A 23554-nucleotide genomic window follows, 5' to 3' on the forward strand; every position below is an offset into this window, starting at 1 on the left:
CTGAAAATCCGAAAATAGGGTAAAATAAGAGAAATGAAGGATCAAAGTATCAAAGTACACAACATTCGGGGGAAAAAAGTATTCAGAATAGCAAAAAAAAAGTAAATGAACTTAATCGTGTGAGAAGAGAGGAGTGAAAAGGAGCTAAATGAGCTCTCTCGTCTTCTTTTTAAGCAGGAGACGAGATAGTGAGAGAGACGCAGAGAAAAGAGGATACACAAATATTATATTCATAGGTTCAGAACACGAGATGATCATGGGAAATAAAGAGTTTTGATGAACTTTTCAGAGTTCAGGCTGGGCTGGCGCGCCTTTGCCGCGTTCTCCTTTTGGTAGAACACTAAAGAAAATATGGGGGACACGAATAAAGCACAATTGAAAGAACTAGTAGGCTGGCGCGCCTCAGGCGCGCAATCCAAAAAGAGGAGCAAGGATTCTTTGAGGGCAGAATCAGAATTCACTAGGAATTGCCCATTTAAATACCAAAAAGACATAATGACCAAAAAATGGAAAAAAAACCAGAGGCTGGCGCGCCTCAGACGCGTTTCAGCCAGGCTCCGAGAAAAGGAGGACGGACGGTTTGCTGAAATCTCTTTTTTTTCAATTTTTCATGGAAAATGTGAACATTTTCGATGATTTTCAAAATTTCTTCTATTTCTGACTCATAGTCCAAAATTTGACTTTTCGCAAAAAAAAAGTTCGAAAAATTCGAAAAATTTTGAATTTTGGCGCCAATTATCCGGGCTTTCGGGCCGGGTCTTGACATGTATGGAACTTACTGAAATTCATAACAGATCTATAACAGATTTTGCGGCTGGCGCACCTTTGACGCGCAAGGAAACTTACTGAAACCACCTGAAACTTGACTCAAAAATCAAACAACATTTATAAAAACACAATTTGCATAATCCGGTTTTTTTTCAGGTTTTCGAGAAAAATTTCTGATTTTCGACTCTAAATTTCCAAGTTCAAACTCTAACCACCACTGCTCCATGACTGAATGCTTCAAACGGCCCAAGATTTTGGCACCTGACACTTTCGGGTCCGTAGATTCCGGATATGAAATTAAATTTCGCTAATTCCCTCTGTAAACCGAGTTATAAGTCGTCAAACTTTTGGTTTAAATAAGGATTTTGCAGAACTTCATTTCAGATTCCGAATCTACTGACTCCAAAGTATCATACTTGCAAACCGGGCCGGCTCGTAACTCGCTTCAAACGCAATATTATAAGCTGAAAAGTATACCAAAATGTAGATCTCAGCGAGTTCTATGTCACTGATATATTACGAGCCGGATGGCTATTCGTAAATTCCTCACGGGCCGTAATAAAGTGCCAAAAAACGCGAAAATGGCCAAAAAAAACCATTCTAGCCCGGCCCGCGGCACATTTACGAATAGCAATCCGGCTCGTATTACATCAGTGACATAGAACTCGTCGAGATCTACATTTTGGTATATTTTTCATCTCATAATATTGCGTTTGAAACGAGTTACGAGCCGGCCCGGTTTGCAAGTATGCAAAGTGTCATGTGCCAAAATTCTTAGACCAAGAAATATGACTCTTATTGTAAATAATCAAAGGTCGGTGTGGTGAGAAATTATTAAATGAACTCGTGAATTCCTCCACTTGTAACTTATTTCAGGAAAAATTGTCAAGTAGCATACGTCGTTTTATTCTTTGACCCCCTCCCATACGTAGACGTCACAAGTTTTCAAATAGGGAAGTGAGAGAAGTACTTTAGTGTTTTTGATGCAGTTCATGAAAACATAGAGCGGAGTACTCAGGAAGTTTTATTTATCAAAATTATAAAGTTCGGTCAGTTATTGCATGGTACAGTACCGTGCAGTCAGATATACAAATCTGGCCTTTTTCAGTTGAAAATTACCAACTTTGAGAGTGTGTCATGGTAATACTGATTGACCCATCAAGTAGATTTTTAATGGATCATACAGATCAAAGATAGTGCTCCATTTTTGCAGTTGACAACTTTTTTGTGCGGACCCTCTCTGGTGAGTTATGGTCATTTCAAAGGGACATCTCAAAAATCACTCTATTTTCCACTGAAATGGAACGATTTGATGGTGAAATCTTCTAAGATACAAAATAATTGGAAAATCCGGGAGAATACTAAAGAAGACATGGGGAGCACGAATATCACACATATTTGGAAAGACAGCTAATCTGGCGCGCCTCAGACGCGCTATCCAAAAAGGAAGCTCATGTCTCTGCTATCCTTCCGTTCATCGCATCTTCAATCTAAAGCGCGTCAGAGGCGCGCCAGGCAACAAAATTTGAAAAAAGTGTTATTCTTTTGTAGGACTTGTCTTTTTCAGAATCTCATTTTGTTTTCAGACTTTTTAAGTTTAAAATTCCCTAGAAAACAGAGGTTCCATCCACACCAATTCGCAGGATTATGCTGAAAAGCGTCAAAGGTGCGCCAGACCTTCAAACTTTAAAGTCATGTTGGCCAGTTTTACTAAAAATTGACAGACCAAACGCGCACCAGCTAGAAAAAAACAAGAAAAGATACAAAATGATTTGGCTCTCACCGCCTATATAGTGAGCTCCAACTAATCCCCACGAGAGACTCCGCCCCTCATCTGAAAAACTGAAAAACTTTAGTCTAGGCTAATCCCTTTATGGCGAAAAAAACATCTGTTAAGAGATTATATCACATGTTTTAGCTTCCCTCATGAGGGGATTAGTCCCCTTTTTCAAAAAATTTGGTGGCTATGCTATGCTCCTGTCGGAAATAAAATTCATATTCATGATGATGTTGTCATCAATTTTGATATCAATAAATAAATAAAATTTTATAGTTTTCTTCCGTTTCTAAACTTTTGCAGTCCCCTTAAGCCCTTCCGGCCCCCAAGCTTCCTGTCGTTCCCCAATTTTCATTCATTGTCACACAGAGATACACAAATAGATGTCCTTGAATTGACAGGCATCCAGATAGCAAAAAAAAAACGAAAACCTGGCGCGTTTTTATGATTCCTGCCTGTTGGCAGCTGTTTTTTGTCTCCTTTTCTCCTTTTCGAAAAGAATGAAAAGAGGCAGACAGGGTGGCCACGCGCCTCCCCCCTCGACACACTTTTTATCAACGGACATCGTTCGGAAAATAATGGGGAAGAGGCAGGCATGCGGTAAAGGTCATTTATGTATAAGAACATGTTGATGGTGATGAAACTTGAGAGTGAGATTTGGAATTCCAACAAAAAAAATTGAAAGGAAAAGTGAAAAGCATGGGAACCCTGGTTTGGCATGCGTACTGAACAAGACACGAATTCTATAGGGTACTGTAGGTGGGGGTAGGTAAGGTTGGCTGTCATCAAATTTTACAAGTATATAGAACAAGAATAGTTCTACATTTTTGTAGTTGACAACTTTTTGATAGGAGCCGTCACTGAAAAGTTAAGAAGGGTTAAAAGTGGTCAGTGTACAAAGCTACACTAACTCTTCAGGCAGGTGACCTAACAAAAAGTAGTCAACTAATAAAATGTAGCCCTTGAATTGTTTTATAGGATAATTATAAAGTTATCTTTATAGGATATATATAATCCGTGACGCTGTGACTAATTTTCCAACAAAACAAATTTTGACATTTCGACCAACTTCTAGAGTTTAGTGCTCCACTGGAAAAATGTTTATTTTATTTAGTTATTACTCAATTTTAATGATTTTTATACCAGCTTGTAGAACAACTCTAGAGCTATATTATTGTAGTTGAAAACTTTTTGATAGAGCCTTTCCTTGAAGAGATATGTCATGGCGAAGGAAAAATAAAAAATTGCAAACTAAATATAAAATCTTATATTATATTAACAGAATCACAATTTTTTCCCACCTGCCCTTTTTTTTCTGAAAAGAGTCCCGTGCTGTTGTTTTTTCGTCGTTTGATTTCACCTGCTTGAATTAAGGATTCTGAAAATAAAATAGTGAATTCATAATTCTTATAATCACAAGGTGCCATGATGTCTGGTAAAAGTTGGTAGTGTCAAACTTGTAGAGCAAGTCAAGAGCTACATTTTTGTAGTTGGCCATTTTTTATAGGACACTCCCATGACAAGAAGATAGCCTCCAGAATGTTAGGTCAGTTCAGCTTACATGCGCGGCACTGTTGGAGAAGGCTTATTTGAGTTGGCAATATCTCCCCGGGAAGATGTCCTATCAAAAAGTTGTCAACTGCAAAAGTGTTGCCCTAGACTTTTTTAGTATACATACAAAGTCTGGAATAATTAAGAACCTACCAGGTGCCCAGATCTCAAAGTTCACTGTTTTCAAAACTCATGACTCAAAAAAAAGAGAAAAATTGAATCCACAAGAAACAAATCCGTAATAATCTCCAATTACATATACATATATTGAAAATGTCTCTCAACATTTATGTCAGTTAAATATTGTTAATCCATTCATTCTTTTCTTTGGCTAATCCCATTTGAACTATTGACCATGAAAAGGAGAAGAATATAATGCTTACGTATAACAATGGCTGAAAAAAAAATACTGGAAAATTCTCGAAATTTCTATTTTAGATGACGTGAAGCTACCTGAGTTTTCAGATTTTTCAGGTTTTCTCAGGTTTTCTCAGGAGTCGTGGGAAAAGTGAAAAATTCTGAAAAATAAATGCAAAATTTCCATGGACGGAACTCAAAACTTGATAAATTGAGTTGGTGCATATTTAAAAAGGGGTAAAGGGGTACCAAAATTTGGTACGTAAATTAAATAAGACTTGGGCTACATTTTTGTAGTTGACAACTTTTTTGTAGGACACCTTCCTGAAAAGTTATATACAGTAGAAGTTGGTCAGTGTACATTGTTACAGTGAGCAACGCTGGTCAGTGTATGTTTACACTGACAAACTTCAACCTTTCATATCTCCACATAGACGGTTCATAAAATAACCAAAAATGGTATGTATATTGAAAAAGAACCGGACTACATTTTTGTAGTTGACAACTTTTTTGTAGGACACCTCCCTGTAGAGTTACATACAGTAGAAGTTGGACAGTGTAAGTTTACACTGACAAACTTCAACCTTGCATACCTCCCCTCCATATGGGCGGCTCATACAGGAAAATTGTCAACTACAATGTTGTAGCCCAGGATATGTTTAATAAGAGTGCCAAAACTCAAAACAGCGCGATGCCGTGGCTGACCAAAAAACTTTACCATAGGAAAAGTTAGGCGGCTCATAACTCGGATCACAGAAGGATTTAGCAGAATTTTATTTCAGATTCGGAAATCTACGGACTCGGAAATGTCAGGTGACAAATTTTTGGGTCGAGGGCTTCCCTTGCAGATTTTCGTACTATCTTGTCAAAGTCCTAGTAGTTCAACACGCCATATCTCAACAGGGTGATCTCCTACCAAAAAGTTGACAACTATGAAAATGTAGCCCTGGCCTAGTTTAGTACATCTGACAATTATTGGAACAGACTATCTCGATCTTCAAAATTTGTGGTCCCCCTGATGGGCTCTCTTGATTTTTGGTCACTATAACTTTTGGTCAGTGCGGCGGTCCCCCTTTTATATGTTATTCTTTCCCCCTCCCAATCATTCTCGAAGACATCCCGGCGCCTCCTGTCGACAATAAGCGGAGACACTAATTTTATGGGTACGGTAATAACGGACATGTATTGGCCTTGTTTTTTCTGTGGGGGGGGGAGGTGGTTAAACCCCTGAAGAATTAAAAAGAAGAGGAACAAATGGGCGAACTCATTAGTCAGGAACAACACTAACCCCCTCAGATGGAGGGGGACGACGAAAGGATTTATCGGTTTTCGACGAGGTCGACCCCCTCTGCCCGCTTCAACTATAAAATATATAGTGGTGGTGGAACATTAATATCACAATTTAGGTCTACACTGGGTTACGGTAGCCCTCCCTCCCCCTCTAGATCCTAAAAAAAAGTTTATTCGACCCAAAAGAACGAAGGAACCCACCAAAAAAAATTTATTGCGCGCCCCAAAAAAGACATCAAGAAGCGATAAAATGTGTCGGTTTTTTTCTGGTGGCTGGGGACCCCAAGAGAGATTTCTCATCGAGTTAATGTACTTTGTAGTACTACATGTCGGGAGACACCAAAAAAAAGTTGGGTGGCCTCTCGTATCGAATTTGAGAAAGTGCTTTGAGGAACGAAAAGGCGAAAAGTTTTGTTGGAGAGAGTAGATTCGAACGAAAAAAAACTATAAAAAATGGATTATGTGTACTTTTTGGATTGGATAGTGACGATACATGTATATATTTTGAAAAATGTTTTTTTTTTTTTGAGGAATACAAAATAACATAGAGTGGTGAGCAGGAAGAGTGAGCTTAAAAGCCGGAATTTCGATTACAGTTTTAAAAACATCAGGATTTCAGCTTTTCAGACATATACAATTTGTATTCACTAGGGAAGGCCTCCAGGTGACCGTGGAGTTATGGGTCGTGATCTATACCGTTGGAAAGCTCAGAAAACGATGATTCCAAATATATATTCAACGTCCGCCTCACTACCATCTGCGCCACGCTGCCGATATTTTTAAAACGTCTGTAAGGTGATGACTTGTCAGGGGTCCAAATGTTGATCTCGTTTTTCTCGAATACCAGGTCTCGAGGGCAAAAACTGAATATATATTTGGAATCAGCGTTTTCTCAACTTTCCAATGATATAAGTCACCTGGAGGCCTTCCCTAGTTAGGAAAGTCTCAGGGCAATCCGAAGTCGAGATCCAAAGTGAAGCAAAAAAATGAACTGACTTTATAGTGATGTAACTCAGTGGAAATTCGATATACCGGAATTACAATCACAGATTTGGGTAGCTGACGATTTTAGCTTTTGGTCAATATATAATGTGATATAGATTCATGAAAAAAATTAAAATTGTTTTTTCAAAATTTCAAAAAACTTGTAGAGACACCTTATTTCCACGAAGTGAAGCCCGCAGACGGTGGTCTGTACCTAGAGATTAAAATTGAATTTAATTAAAAGTGTTGTCATATTCTTGTTCAGCATGTCTTCATTAGTATGTTAGCAAATTTTCAGAAACAAAGGTCGAGCTTCATTTTTGTAGTTGACAACTTTCTTCTACGGACACCCCCTAGAGAGTTATGGTCATTTTAAGGGGACAGCTCAAAAATCACTCTATTTTCCACTGAAATGGGAGGAAGAATTATCAATATGTAATATATGATTCATATCACTAAATTTGTCGACCCATTAAAAAGATACCCGCGCGATTTTGACTTGACCTACTTTGTCACTTCACACTTTTTTTGCCATCCCCCACCGCACCCCATCCATCAAAACTTGGATACAATGGTCAGTGTCACTGACCACATTCATCACAACACAAAAATGTTTCCGTGGTTAGGGTTCTAGTGCCCACAACCCCAGAAGACATAGAGTGCAATCTGTGTCAGTGTGTTCCCTTTCAAATTTATGACCCCCAAAGAGACCCACATGCCCTCTTCTCTCTTTTTTTTTTTGAACACCCTGCTTTTCTTGGCCCCGCCCCCCTCAGCGAGAAGCCTAAACGTTTGGTTTTTTTTCGTCTCTCTCTCAGAATCCGAGTGTTGAATTAGATTCTCTCTCATCTCTCCCCTGTGTTAACCCTGTGGCCATTATCTTGTCTCTCGGCGCCTGGCGCTTTTGCCGCCTATCGGACCGCCCAGTTGTTGTGTCACACTACTCAGTTTCTTGTGTACTTTTGTGACTGGAAGGTAAACCTATGCCAAAATTTCAGATAAGCCTAACTGGTAAGCCTAAGCCTAAGTTTAGGTAAAAATTGAGTCTGATAAGCCTAAGCCTAAAAAAATCCTGTAAGTTAAGCCTAAGCCTAAAGTTCACTCATGCCTAACTGTTTAGCCTAAGCCCAAAACGCTCTTAGGCTTCCTTAACCATTTTTTCTAACTTTTTGAGTTTCTTCCCATTTTTTGAGCCTATTATCCATAAATCTTTCCAAAAAATTTCATTTCCATCGTGTCCTCCGCCTGTCCTAAGACACCCCAACCCACAGCACATACATCCTGCTAAAGAACAGCTGTTCCAATTCATTTCAATTTTATAGTAGAAAAAGAGAGAAAGAAGAAGATTCATATCTTTATGTAGCTGACGCGCTCACATATTTTTAAGTGGAGAGGCGTTTTTGACATTTTTTTGAATTCTATTGGTTATCGAGTTTAGGTTACTGTAGGTAGCGGTAGGTAAGGTTGGCTGTCATCAAATTTTACAAGTATATAAAACAAGACTAGTGCTACATTTTTGTAGTTGACAACTTTTTGATAGGTATTTACATATCCTAGAGAGTTACGAATGGTTTAAGGTGGTCAGTGTACATAGCTACAGTGACCAATTTTTATCACTGTATAGTTACACTGACAAACTTCAACCCTATATAAATTAATACCATTTGTCAATATGTTCCAACAGTATCAAAAATTGCTATTATACAAAAAATTATTTAAAAAAAGGATATATATATATATATATATATATATATATATATATATATATATATATATATATATATATATATATATATATATATGCTAAGTTTCAGGACATTTGACCATTTTTGACCATTTGTTGCCAATTTTTTACCATTTTTCACTGTTTTTCACCATTTTTTGACGATATTTGACGATTTTTTTCTCTGAAATTGGTTACAATTAGGTTATAACCTCCTAGGAAAGTTCGTTATTAAAAATTGTCAACTACACTGACAAAAAACTACACTGACAAAAATCTACACTGACAAACATTTTGAGCCATCTGAGATCCCCTTTAAGCCTCTCAGGTAGTACTGTACCCTTTTGCCCCGGATTTTTTGTTGGTTTTGCTACATTTTTCCTCTTTAGAATATCCTTTCCTTAGTAATTCCACAATTTTATTAGTCATCATGAATACCACCACCACCTGCACACTTTTCATGTTCAGAAAAGAAGGTTTCCAAAAAAGGAAAAGGTTCCTAACCCGTATTCTTCTCGCTTTTCACATTTCCTGTGTCTTTCGATTTCCCATAAAACCCTTGAAGGACTCGGAGAAGGAAGTGGTTGGATAGGGCAGAGCCAAAAAGGGGGCGGAGTCACGGAGGGGGGCGCCGAGCCACCGTAGTCTCGTAGATATGTTTTTAGTTTTATTTTTTCACAGAAAACTTTTATGTTTTAAGATAAATATTAAAATTGGCAAAGATTGTTTATGATTGCGTCTTTTGGCCTGGGTTAGTAAAATTGTGTTAAAAAATTTATATAATTTTGTAGATGGAAATCAAGGCTATATTTTTGTAATTAAAAGTTTTTAATAGGATACATACACAGCGAGTTATAGCCAGCAGAAGTCAGGGATTCCAATTAACTTCTTCTCAAATTTTTAAATTTTAGAGTGTCTAGTACTTTCGAAACTTTTACAGTGAATTCGACACCGCCCGTATCTCCCCAGTTTCAAATTTTCCCGCAGAGTTATCAATTGCAAAAATATAGTCCTATTCATAATCTGTTCAATTTTTTTTGAATTTTCAAGTTTCGACTATTTCTAACGATTTTACACCAAATTTAAGTAAGGCCATTTTTGGTCACTGTACCACCAATCAATTACAAAGTTAAAGCTCTATTTTTGACCTATTGATTGCCAATTTTTGTCAGTGTACTTGGTCACTGTAAAATATTTGTCAGTGTAACCATTATTCTATTTTCTGATAAAAAGTATATACCATCTTTCTCAAAATACATTGAGAGAAGGTCAAACCGATCTGACCGTCAAAACGTTCTTTTTTTCTTCATTCTACCTCCGGTCGTTATACAGTTTTCGTTGTGGTAGGTATAGGTATTGGACACACCGCGTTGATCACTTTGCCGGTGTTTTGTTTGTGTTCCCTAACTTTTTTTGTAGTGATCTGTAGTGATCTACAATACATTTATAAAAATATTTTCACCCCCTAAGCCGCCATCTACCGTAACCCATGTACACATATGTACATACATACACATGTCGCCTTAATCGTAGGGGACCGGAAAGCCATGGGGTCCGGCCCGTTCCCACCCATTTACCCTCTCACACAATCCACCGTATACTGGAAACAAATTTTTGTTGCCTTGCCTTGCTATGGGTGGGCTAGCTGAGCCAGAGGGCAAGCACTTTGAGGGCTCTTTTATTTCTCACTCCAAAAAAAGTTTTGGGTATTTGGTGATGTCATCGAATCTTACTTTGCTAAAAATTTGGTTTCAGCGTTTGGAATTGAAGTTTTTCAAAATGTTGATTTTCCAAAAATCGCAGATATCCAACTTTAACTGCTCATATCTCTCCAGGGAGGTGTCCTATCAAAAAGTTGTCAACTACAAAAATGTAGCCCAAGTCTTGTTTAGTAAACATACTTAAAATCAATAAAATGGAATAATAGGGGAGCTAGTGACACTATGTCAAAGATAAGTCAAAGCAGAACCATTGTAATGTGAGTGAGAGAGACATAGAGAAGCTAGAGCGTCTGTCTTCTCTGCGTCTCTCGGTCTTTCGGTATGTTTTTTTGAAGCAGATAGCGCTGATAATTTGCTATAGGAGAGTTTACCTGGACGCAATATCTTGGTTCCCCTTGAAGTTTGACCGGACCTAATCTCGAAAATGATTTTTTCAAATTTCAAACAAAATTTTTAAAAATTAGTCTAAATCGATAGAGAAAAATACGGGCTTTCTAATGGTATAAAAATCTTGCCAATCCGATCACAACTAAAACAGTTAAGCTTTAAAAATTTTTGGTCAGTGTAACTGTACAATAACCAACTTTTGTCAGTGTAGCTCTGTACACAGACAAAAACTTCCACCATTCATAATTCCACATGGACGGCTCATACTGAAAAGTTGTCAACTACAAAAATGTTTTAAAATGTAGTACTTGCCTTCCTTAGCATACATACAAAAATTCAACAATGTGAATTTACATTAGAAGCCGTGACGGAACTTCAAAATTTGACATTTTCCGAAAATTTTCGAAAAAAACTTATTTTTCATTTTTTTTTGTCAAGTCTGAAATGTTCATCATTCTCACTTAAATCATATCAATTTCTTCATATATTCTTTAAAACCGTCTAGACTGGTCATTGTAACTTACAGTGACAAATTTTGGTCAGTGTAAGTTACAATGACCAACTTTGACCGCCTGTATCTCAAAAGTGGGCGGAGCTAGCAAAAAGTTGTCAACTACAAAAATGTAGCTCGTAACCTATATGGTGCACCTACCAAATTTTGGGACACCATCCCACCTCCCCGTGACGTCACTCCATTTCTCAATCCCCCCCCCTTTTTCCAACCCAATTATCCTTTTCCCCGCCGATAAAATGTCAAAACCTTTTTTGTCTCGATTCCCCCCTCTCTGCAAACTATCATTTTATCATGGAGGTCGGGGCGCCCTCCTCACACTTTAATTGACTTGGGAACGTTGTCGTTGTATATAAGAGAGGGACACCGACAAGAATTTATTACAACAAAAAAGTTCATCTCTTCAATTTCTCGAGTTTATTAACAAAGGTTCCGACCTTTTAAAAGAAAATTTCTTGAGAAAATTTCTTCTTCTTGACCATCGGAGTGGACCCATCAGCTATGGGAATACTATCTCTTTTCAGTATTTGCTCTCGTTCTTGACCCTTTTCTTCTTTTTGTTATTCTCTTTTCTTTTTCTTCCCAATTCCTCAATTCAATCATTCCAGGCATCTCCCATGATGAATATAGAGGAAATACTACCAGAGTTGTTCGGCGAGAAACGTGTATATTATTGTCAGAGGTAGGTAGGCCAGGCGGTACTGTAGGCTTACTGTATGTGCTTACTGTAGCCTAAGTCTCTTGAATTTGGTAGGGCTGGCGCGTGATAGGCGCGATTAGGACATCAAATAAGAAATTCTATAACAAGAATAAAGAAAAGTGTAAAACTAGCTGGGGCACCGTTGACGCGATTTCTAAAATTTCGTGCTGCTGCACGTTTAGCGCGTTTTCTTGGGGGCGCCTAAAGATACGTTTTCTTGGAAAACTCAATGTCGAAATTTTGGAAAAAATGGCTAAAAAACTACTGTCTGGCGCACCTTTGACGCGCTTTCTTAGGCTACTGCGGAAGCTACGCCCCGGAAGGCTTATATCTCAAAAATTTAACGTTTTTACTCAAATATTTTGTGATATTCTTGTTCAGCATGTCTTCTTTAGTATTTGAGTCAATTTTCAGATATTTCCGTTAACAAGTTTTTGAGAAAATGTGATTTTAGTGAAGGTAGCGCACTTTCATGCACGACGCTAGTAGTTTGACCGCGCCCAAGATGCGACAGCCAACAATCTTTTAAAAAATGCTGAAAATTCCAGATGCCTCAACCATGGTCTCCGTGAGAAGCGTAAAAACCACAAGCTCTCGTGTTCTTTCCGATTCTGTCAGTGTTCGAATTGTATCGTGAGTCTCTCACCATATTTCACTTCACCCAAAAAAAGTAATTATCACTCCAGATGGTCGAACGACGTCGTCAACTCAACTCGCGTCTTATGCAAATCGAGGGAAGTCAGGAGGATAAGAAGCCGTCGCCGACGACGCCACTGACGACGTTAACGATGGCGTTGACAACATCGTCGGAGGAGGATCAGATGGAGTGTACGAGTCAGTCGGAGACAACTAATGAGAGTAGTGGAGAGGATAAGGATGATGGGAAGCCGAAAGGTATGTTGATTGGTGTTACAATTTATGGGATTTTGGGAATTTTGAGAATGCAAGTATACAGATCAAGTCAAGGGCTACATTTTTGTAGTTGACCACTTTTTGATAGCTCCGCCCACTTTTGAGATATGCGCTTTTAAATAGAGACAAGTAGCAGTGGGAGAAAGGGGTGAGGAGAAAGAGACATTTGAGATCCCGTCACGTCTTTTCTTGTCATCCGACTTTTTCAAGACTTGGCACATGTAGTAATCAGGTTTTGGACTACATTTCTGTAGTTGACGACTTTTTGATAGCTCCGCCCATTTTTGATTTATGCACCTTTAAAGATAGAAGACCTCGAGCAGTAGGCTAGAGAGGAGGGGACGTAGAGAAGCTCTCGTTTCTCTGCGCTCTCTTTAGCTAAGGATGTGAAACATAGATTTATAAAAAGAAGAAGGCTAGACGGTTCTAAGAAATATAAAAGTTATATGATTTCAGTGAGAATTCTGAAAATTTCAGATTTGACAAAAAATGAAAAAAATTTTTTAGAATATTTCGGAAAATGTCAAATTTTGAAGTTCCGTCACGGCTTCTTCTGTGAATTCACATTATCAAATTTTTGTATACATGCTAAAAAAGACTAGGGCTACATTATTTTAGTTGACAACTTTTTGGTATGAGCCGTCCATGTGGAGTTATTAAGAGTTGAAGTTGGTCAGTGTACAGAGCTACCAACACTGACCAAAATTGATAAAGGTGAGGAGAAAGAGACGTGTCACCCCCACTTCTCCAAGATTTGACACATACATTAATCAAGTTTCGGGCTACATTTTTGTAGTTGACGATTTTTTGCCAAGACCTCTTCCTAGACAGTTATAGCCCATTGAAGTCGGGGGAGGTCCACTACACGACTCATACAGTAGTTACCGTAACCTAGTTTTTTTTGTTGATATGTGTGAAGTACGAGTCTACGGGTACACATTCTTAGTTGACAACATTTCGCTAGGATCTGTCCTAAAAGCCCTTTGAAATCAGTGCTTGACTACATTGACCAAAATTTTTGACACCTTTGGAAATCGCGTCAAGACCTCCAGGTCAAGGTCTTCCTTTTTGCAATTGACATCATTTTTTTTGGACTCCATGATTCATAACTATTCCTTATCACTTTTTCAAAATCTTTTTGCACATACACTGACACACTGACACAAAGGGGTACCGCCACCCATTTTTATTATAACGTCAGTGGTCCCTTCCCTTCGCAAAAAAATCTGTCCTCCAACTTTCATTTCTTTCGATACTTTAATTGTTTCTTCTAAGTGTTTCCTCTTCCCCCCGTCAGCCTCCCCGCCTGCACAGCGACACTTAACGATTATGAGCACACGTTCCAGAAACTTTTTTTTTGGTCGATTCCTCTCTATGTTTCGGGGGAAGGGTTATAACTCTTGTTCGCATCTGAGAGAGAGAGAAGATTTTTGCGATTTTATTGCTTTTTGACAAGAAGAAGATGATGATGAAGAGTTGAGATTAGAGAGATCTCACACAGAGAGAAACAACTGGCTCCAAGCAAGAAACATAGAAGAGTTCCAAAGTTCCGGGGGATCTAAGTTACATTTTTCGATGGGCTGGCGTGCCTTGGACGCGCCCAGAGAAAGTTATATAAATAAGGCTTCGAGGATTCTAAAAATTTGTTCAGAATCGGTGTCTTTGCAAGGTGAGAACTTCAAACCTGTGTATCTCCGTCAGAATTTGTCGTATCAAAACTCTGAAAGTAGTTTTGGAATACGTAGAATTTCAGCTTTCTAGCCATATCACATTTATTCTAGAAATATTTGAGAAAGGATGCTATATATGAGTTTAAGTGGGAAAATTGAAATATTCAGACTTTTAGAAAATGCCAAATTTTGAAGTACCGTCACGGCTTCTAATATGAATTCACATTGGTCAATCTTTGTATGCATGCTAACCTAGACAAGTTCTACATTTTTATAGTTGACAACTTTTTGGAATGAGCCGTCCATGTGGAGTTATGAATCTACACTGACAAAAGTTGGGCATTGTACTTACACTGACCAAAATTTTTAAAATCATAACTTTATCAGTTTTGATAGGAACGGCAAGATTTGTATACCATTAGAAAGCCCGTATTTTTCTCTCTCGAAATAGTCTAACTTTAAAAAATTTGCTTTGAAATTTAAATTATATTTGGTCCGGTTAAACTTTACGATTTTTTCCATCTTTTTAAGCTTTTAGCAGTCTGTCAGACATTCAGACAAACCATCATATGGACATCCGGACAGACATGCCGAGTCACAGACAGACGCTCAAAACCCCTAAATGATCCAGGTTAAGACATCCGGACCCATAGATACACAGTCTCTTTCCCACCACTACCGTACACCAAAACTATAAAATCCTGTCCAAAATCACCGCTTTCTCATGACCTCCATGAACTGATCTTTTCAACCTTCCCCCCTATCACCCCAGCAGGCAAAGTATCAACATATCTTTCTCTGCGTCTCCTCCCTCCACACACTATTTCTCTAGTCCAGGCGGCCACAGCTGTTTAACCCATTATATCTCATTTCTCTCATTTTTTGTTGCTACTGAACGTTTCATTTTTGCGGCGGATGGATCGGCTTCCAAGAATACTAGGTTAGAAAGTGTGGCCTAGAATCCCAAAATCCCCAAAAACCGAATCCAAATTATTCCAGAACGCCGTCCGAACTGTCAACGATGCGCGCAGCACAGTGTGGTGAATCGCCTGAAAGGACACAAACGGGCATGCCCGTTTCGTGACTGCTTCTGTGCAAAGTGTCAAGTAGTCGTCGAGCGGCAAAAGTTGATGGCCGATCAGATCAAGTTGAGACGGCGTCAGAAGCGCGAGAAGAACAATTTGAATAGCGAACGCGAGGCGCCAATGACACACAGTTTGACACCGTCGCCGACAGGTTAGTTTTGGGGAAATGATATATGAGTAGATAGGAAATGTCTCGGGCTACATTTTTGTAGTTGACCAATTTTTGATAGCTCCGCCCATTTTTGAGATACACTTGGTCAAAGTTGGCCATTGTAACTTACAGTGACAAATTTTGGTCAGTGTAAGTTACAATGCCCAACTTTGACCAAGTGTATCTCAAAAATGGGCGGAGCTATCAAAAAGTGGTAAACTACAAAAATGTAGATGTTGTCTAGGTTAACATACATACAAAGACTCAAAATAAAAGAGAGATTGGATTTTGAAATCGGGTTGGTCAGTGCACCAAAGTCCCCAGAGTTGCGAATGCGTCACGGCTCTCTATTGAGTCTTAACAATTTCAGATTTTGTGAGCATATAGTACAAGTCTTAGGCTTTGTTTTTGTAGTGAATTACTTTTTCATAGAATTTCATAGAAACTTTCCCTAGAGAGATATAAGCGCTTTAAGCTGGTCTATCCAAAATGACCAAATTTGGTCAGCGTAGTTCCGCCTTGTCTGCTGACAAGATAGGTACACGACGGACTGAACTTTTTCTATAAAACTGACCGTAGGCAATTTCGACCCCAAGGATTTTAAATCTGCAAGAAAAATCTTGAAAATTGTCCTGTGGACCGAGTTATGAGCCATCAAACTTTTCCAATGGTTTTTACCACGGGGGGCACGGTCTGGAAAACGTTTGACGGCTCATAACACCGCCCACGGTACGATTTTTCAGATTTTCATTTCAGATTTGGAATCCTCAGGGCCAAAATTACCTATGGTCAAATTCATAGTGAATGATGGCTCCCCCCACTTTTGAGATACGGGCGGTTGTCGTAACTTACACTGACCAAAATTTGTCACTGTAAGTTACAATGACCATCTTTGACCATGTATATCACAAAAATGGGCGGAGCTATCGAAAAATAGTCAACTACAAAAATGTAGCCCAAGACTTGCTCTATCTTCCAGGCACCGCCACCACCACGCCAACCTCCGACTCCTCCAACCCAATGTGTCTAAAATGTGCGCAACAAGTCATCGGCTACCAGCAACTTCTATCCCTTCTAGACCCCTCTGCAACCCTTCAGGACCCCATGATTACACTATCCGCGGTCCTCTCAGCGTGCCCTCATAAAAATGAGTAAAAACTGTTGATTTCACAACGTTAAACAAAAAACTACCAAATTTCTCGGTGATTTGATCACACTTTGACACTTCCAGTTGTATTTATTTTTGTCCCGATTTCTTTTTTTTGAAAAAAAAAACTCTTCCCATGCATTTTTAAACGTGTTGTTCACCCTGTTTATTTATTCATTTTCCTCCCATTACTTTTTTGCAAGTTTTTAAAAAACTTTCCCTCAAATTTTTCCAAAAAATTTGTTTCATAGGTTAGCGTTGAATCTCATTCTCTCCCATTGTGTAACACTACTAAATCAATAAACGACCCTCTCTTCTCCAGAAAAAAAACGGAAAAAAGCAATTACAGTATACCGGATTTGCATGTCTCACGACACATTTGAAACGGAGAAAACGAGAAGACACCCCCCAAGTGAAATATGTGGTGACATTTCGTTTCCGCAAAACGAAGTGACTCCTAATATCTTGGGAATGAAAGACTAGTTTTGGGATTTTCGAATTCCGCGTGTCTTGGTTAGTCTATCTGGTGAATTTCAGAATGTTTGGATACGATCTACTCGAGTTAGAACAAGTTGTTGCAGGTTACCTTTGGAGATTCGCGTCTAAGGCGCGCCAGCGCTCCCCAAATTTTTTTATATTAGCTCGGTTCAGCTCATACAACTGCGCTCTACCGAAATTCCCTTGAGAAATGTCTTCTTTTCTCTGCGTCTCTCAATTTCGCACACTATTTTCCTCGTTTTTCGGTAGAGCGCGGTTGTGAGAAGCGTGCCGTGCTAATAGATATTGTTTTTTGGCACATTTTTCAGTAAAAATTCGATAAAATGTGAGATTTTTTAATCAAAAGTTAGTTTATTTTGTTTTTAACGAGAAAAAATGCTGATTCAACACAAATTTTTTGCTGAAAACGCGGTTTGGCTGAAAAACTACGATATTCGGGTAAAAAAAGCGAAAAAGTAGCGACTTTTGAGTTTTTCTGACATTTTTATTCAAAAAAAGCGCGAAAAATTATGCTTTTTTTCTATTTTTGACGAAAAAATGACGGAAAAATGAGACTTCGCGAAAAATTCGAAAAATGTGTTGTATGCAAGCGCGCTCCGTTAGACTCCGCCGTGTACTCCTCTCGGATGAGTCTTTTTACCGATTTTGAGTGTTCCAATAAGTTTAGACCGAAAATTCACAAAAAAACCGGAAAAAATCCAAAAAAAAAAACGTTTCAATAATTATTTTCAGGCGTCGCACCAACCCGTTCATCGGATACCTCAATATCTCGACAACCACTGAACCAAATTCTTTAAAACCAATATATTCTTGTTTCCCGTGCTTTGTTTAGTATGTTCACAAATTTTCAGTAATTTTTAATTGAAAATGTTCGAGAAATCGCTTTCTCAAAGCGTCAAAACGTAAAAAAAAAAGAAAAAACGCGCCTAAGGCGCGCCAGACTTGGTAACCTATGTCAAATTGTGTATATTCTTGCTCCCCATGTCTTATTAAGTCTTTCAGCCAATTTTCAGACAATTCCGCTGGCAAATCTTCGAAACAACACGCGCCACAGGCGCGCCAGACTCCGTTTTTTCCATTTAATTCCTCACAAATCAATGTGACAACTCTCCATTTTTTTTTCTCCAGAGGTGGTTAATTCGTTTCCATCTGTCTGTGTGGCATGTTAATTCTGAGATCTCCGCCAGATGCCAGTGACATTTTCTATTAAATGAATGAGAGGGAGGGGGATTTGAATTGGATTGGTGGCGAAAAAAAACGACATAAATTTATGAGAAAACAGAAGAGGAAAAAGAAAATCAACAAAAAAGCTATTGGGGGGGGGGGGGTGTCTAAAATGTACAAAAATTTCAAAAAATTAAACGGGCGGTGACGACGACGACGACGTGGCTTCAGAATCCTTTGAAGCCACTTCTGACGTCTTCTGATTCTGACGCTGTTGACGTGGCACATTGGATAGAAGACGTACGAGTACCGCGTCCGCTTCCAACAACGTCAAATCCTTCTTCGATCCCAAAAATCGTTCGCTGAGCTCTGGGTCGAGGAGACGGATGAGCACACGAGCACCGCTACGGTAGGCTCTGAGAAGGAAATTTGGAAATTTTTAGGCAAAAATATTGATTTTTGAGCTTTTTCTGGCATTTTAAAGCCAAAAATATGAAATTTTTACATAAAAATCGCTGCTTTTTGCAAAAATTCTGATTTTTGAGCTTTTTCTGGCATTTTAAAGCCAAAAATGTGCAATTTTTAGCAAAAACTCTGATTTTTGAGCGATTTTCACGATTTCTGACACTTCAAAGCCCAAAATGTGGTACTTTTATGTCGAAAATCGCATTTTTTCAGTCAAAAACTGAAAAATATTGATTTTTGAGCTTTTTCTGACGTTTTAAATATTAAAATGTGCAATTTTCATATAAAAATCGTTGTTTTTAGCAGAAATTCTGATTTTTGAGCTTTTTCTGGCATTTTAAAGCCAAAAATATGCAATTTTTAGCAAAAATTTTGATTTTTTTAGCGATTTTCACGATTTCTGACACTTCAAAGCCTCGAAAATCGCATTTTTCAGTCAAAAACTGGGAAATTCGGAGTTTTTTGGTTCAAATTTGATTATCGGCTCGAAATGCTGATTGTAGTCATAATTTTGAGCGTTTTCCTGATTTAGCATCTAGAAATCCTGATTTTCTTGATTTTTCAACCAAAATTGAGCATTTTTCTCCAAAAAATCTGAAAAAATTAAGTTAAACAGCCGAAAATTGACTTTCCCGCGAGAAAAACCCTGAAAATAATAGACTGTTGAGCTTTTCAGAGCTGAAAATCACGATTTCGATGGTGAAATTTCCATTTTTTCAGTCAAAATCACAAAAAAATGTTGAAAATCGGCTGAAACTAAGGATTTCTCAATTTTAGCTCAAAAATTCAGAAATTTTGCGATTTTGACACGTTCCAGACCAAAAAATGACGTTTTTCTCGCTCATTTCTATGTTTTTCATGTGTTTCGCTTTTTTTCAGTAAAAATCACGTAAAAATATTGAAAATCGGCGGAAAAAAGGGATCTCTCGATTTCATCTCAAAAATGCAGACAATTCGCGATTTTTACACTTTCCACGCCAAAAAATCACGATTTTCTCGCTTATTTCCATGATTTTCACCTATTTTTCACTTAAAAACGCCAATTTTCGAGCTAAAACGGTTTTTTTCTGTTCCAGGCCGACTCACTCAGCATTAACAGCTGGAACTTTGCAGACGGCATTGAATTTCAGTCCAAAATCAATATAAACGTCCTCCTGAATTCGGTGTACAATTTTTCCGACAACGAGCCGCCCGTTGAAGTCTCCGAGCTGCATGAATTTCGAGTTTCGGAGCAAAGAGGCGAAGGATTGGTTCTAAATTTGGAATTTATCGATTTTTTTTCAATTTTTTTTCGAGTTTTCGATAAACCTGCGCTTCTGAAGATTCTGTAACAGTGTCCACAAAGTCAATGATACTCTCATCACCGGCTCCGGCCACTGTTTCTGTGGAGAACGCTGCGCGGAAGCTTCTGAGAGCGACACCTCGAGAATTCAGCAAGGATCGCAGCATTTTCTGGAAATATACCACTACTTTAGGTGCATTTTTTACTTTTTTTTGTTAAAAAACTATGAAAATAGCTCATTATTCAGTTAATTTCGATTTAAAAATTAAAAAAAACCGTTGGAGGGTAAATGTCGTCAAATTAAATGCCAGGTCCGCAATTCTGCCGGCGCGGTGTTTGCGTACTTGTCAACCGTACCCCGTCTCATTAAACCGACCGCCAGTGTGATTTGTTTTAATTTCAAAAAAATCGATAATTCCGTTCAATTTTGAATTTTCAGAATGCAAATTAAACCTTCACTTCTCACTGCTCTACTCATTCTTCCCATTTTTTGCACGTCAGAATGGACAATTGACCTCGAATATAGTTTGAATGGTTTGTCTCAAAAAATCAATATTTAAAAAAATTTAAAATTTCAAAAATTTCAGGATTTACCAACAGTTATCCACTGGGAAATATCGAAATGCGACGCGGTTTCGACGGAAATTTCACGGGAACTTTTAAACCGAGTCAAGAGCAAAATTTCGGACAAAAGTAGTTTTTTGAATTAGAAATTGAATTTTTTTTTTAAATTCCCAAATTTTAGGTTATCTTCTGCTCAGGATGAAACATATTCCGTCAGAGCGAAGTCTTCTACACAAAATGGGCAGACTTTTTTGACTACTAGTGATCCGGTAGGTAAATTGGCAAAATTTACATTGTTATTGCGCTCCAAATGGTTCCCAGTGAATTCTAAACTGAAAAAATGGTTTTCCTGATCTTTTTTAGGTCTAGAAAACCTAAAATTCATCAAATAAACCGTACTTTCCTCTTGCTCAAAAATTCAGCGCGCCCCCACTCATATCTACGCCCTCCTCGCCCTCTTCTCGATTGCGCACGCGTGGCCGAGTGGTTAAGGCGCGCCGTTGTCTACCCCGTCGGTGACCTCTTCGGCCAGTTCAATCCCCCATGGCAACAAATTCCAATCGTGTGATTTCTAGCAACGCGATTGAGCCGACGCCATGGGAAAGTGTATTCCAACGGCTATTAGATCCCATTAACGCTACATTCAATTAGCGATCGTGGTTTGCACGTAGTCGACATTTTGTTTTTCCCCCTTTTTTTGTCTTTTTCTATAGATTTCTGCGAAAAAATCGAAAAATTATGATTAATGTCAATCAAGAGCTTTTCAAAGCCGAAAATCATGATTTTTGTCAGAAATAATGAATTTTTTCAGTCAAAATCACATAAAAATGTTTAAAATTGTCTCGATTTCAGCTCAAATATTCAGAAAAATCACGATTTCTGACATTTTTCAACCCTAAAATGTGCAATTTTCATGTCGAACTTTTCGGTCTTGACTAAAAAAAAAAGGATTTTTCGCTAAAAATAGTGATTTTTGCTTTTAAAAAACCGATTTTTCAACTAAAAAAAGCCATTTTTCGACTAAAATTAGCGATATTTAATTAAATAACCCGATTTTTGGCTGAAAAAAGCGATTTTTTTCACTGAAAAACCGAATTTTCAACTAAAAATAACGATGTTTGGCTGAAAAAAAGCGTTTATTTAAAAAAAAAAGAAATTTTTCAGTGCCTCTTCCTTCACTCGAACCTCTTCCACGTCTTCTGGCTCTCAATTTCCCAAGAAAAGCAACAATTACACACGATTACAGTATTCCCAGATACTGTGGCGTGGCGTAACGATGAAGAGGGCGGGAAATACGAATCACTTGGAAAAACGTGTAAAGAACGAAGCTCATTGGCATCTGAATCTCGCGGAACACCGAAAGGAATCGTCCACGTCGTCGGTGAATCCACGTTGCCAACTCCAGACACGGCGTCATTCGTTCAGAAGATGGAGAGAGAAAAACGGGCGAAACAGCACGGAGCCGATGCCGATAATCGCAGTTTTATCGCGAAATATGTGGGGTTTTCGCGAAAATTTTTGAAAATTTCAACAATTTATTGTCGAAAAATCGCATTTTTCGACCAGAAATCTTCATTTTTGATCGAAAAATCACTTTTTTTTGTAGAAAAAATTGGTTTTTTTCAGTTAAAATTTGCTTTTTTAGTCAAAAAAAGTTGGAAAATTGATCTGGAAGAGGGAAAGTTAGGTTATAAGGCGGATTTCTAGGCCACCAGCCGAAATTTTGTGATTTTTAACGATTTTCTGGTGAAAAATCGCATTTTCGACTCAAAATGAGCAAAATTGGTGAGTTTCGGGTTTCTAGGCCATGAGGCGGATTTCTAGGCCATCGAATTGAGAAAAGCACGTTTTTGAACATTTTGAGCCAGATTTTTGCGATTTTTACCAATTTTCTGGTGAAAAATCGCTTTTTTCCACATATTTTTAGTCAAAAAATCGCAGAATAGTTGCGATTTTTATCATTTCAGGTCATTTTTTGCAGAAAAATCGCATTTTTTCCACCAGAAATCATCATTTTTAGACAAAAATTGTGATTTTTATCATTTTCAGGTCACTTTTTGTCGAAAAATCGCTCGATTTAGTCTAAAATTGATCGGGTTTCGCTGATTTTTGATCGCAAAAGCCGATTTTTTAAGTTTTTCAATGCGAAAACAGCGAATTTTTGATAGTTTTTGACAAAAATAGTTTTTGACAAAAAAATGACAAAATCTGGCTGAAATTCGGTTCTTATTCGAAAACGGCTGAAATTGACCGGATTTCGCTGATTTTTGTGGGAAAATGATGAATTTTTGAATGATTTTGACTCAAAAACTATCAAAAATGCATTATTTTCGCATTAAAAAAGTTAAAATTTCGAGCAAAATACGGTCAAAAACCACCGAATTTCAGCCGGATTTGGGTTTTTTAGGTGAAAAACTAGGAAAATTTTAGATTTTTCATACAAAAACCTCAATTTTTCGCTGAAAATGGCGAATTTTCAGTCAATTTTATGTATATTTTCAGTGGATGTACATCGTTCCCGTCGTCCTCTTCGCCGTCATCTCAAGTGCAATGAATCCGGAAGGCGCCGAAGGCGCGCCAGCTCAATAAATTCATTTTTCCCGTCGAATTTTGTTAATTTCTCAGTGATTTTCTCCCTATTTTTCCTATTTTCACCATATTTTCAGCTTTCTCCCCCTTCTTTCCACTCGATTTCGGGTACCTTTTAGATATATTAGTATTGTGGTAAGTGCGCTCCATTGAGAATTTTTGATTTTTTTTTGTTGATAGAGCGCATTTCCTATAATTCTGTTATTTTTAATAATATTGCGCCGAAAAAATGTTTATTTATTGATTTTTATCAAATTT

General features: G+C 38.0%; 3 protein-coding genes across 3 annotated transcripts; 2 read left to right on the plus strand and 1 right to left on the minus strand.

Moving 5' to 3' along the window:
- Positions 1–11686: 11686 nt before the first annotated feature.
- On the plus strand, positions 11687–15592 carry GCK72_021754 (uncharacterized protein; the record flags this gene model as incomplete). Its single annotated transcript, XM_003095962.2, has 4 exons — positions 11687–11751; positions 12318–12402; positions 12456–12663; positions 15351–15592. 4 exons carry the CDS (start codon positions 11687–11689, stop codon positions 15590–15592), a joined length of 600 nt encoding a protein of 199 aa, XP_003096010.2.
- A 2997-nt stretch (positions 15593–18589) lies between these two features.
- Positions 18590–20310, minus strand: GCK72_021755 (uncharacterized protein; the record flags this gene model as incomplete). The annotated part of the gene is made up of 3 exons (XM_003095927.2): positions 18590–18812; positions 19948–20114; positions 20170–20310. 3 exons carry the CDS (start codon positions 20308–20310, stop codon positions 18590–18592), a joined length of 531 nt encoding a protein of 176 aa, XP_003095975.2.
- A 273-nt stretch (positions 20311–20583) lies between these two features.
- On the plus strand, positions 20584–23296 carry GCK72_021756 (uncharacterized protein; the record flags this gene model as incomplete). The annotated part of the gene is made up of 5 exons (XM_003095940.2): positions 20584–20677; positions 20731–20836; positions 20889–20976; positions 21872–22204; positions 23210–23296. 5 exons carry the CDS (start codon positions 20584–20586, stop codon positions 23294–23296), a joined length of 708 nt encoding a protein of 235 aa, XP_003095988.2.
- Positions 23297–23554: the final 258 nt, after the last annotated feature.

This window comes from Caenorhabditis remanei, chromosome V, assembly GCF_010183535.1.
Source record: "Caenorhabditis remanei strain PX506 chromosome V, whole genome shotgun sequence".
Classification (NCBI taxonomy): Eukaryota; Metazoa; Nematoda; class Chromadorea; order Rhabditida; family Rhabditidae; genus Caenorhabditis; species Caenorhabditis remanei.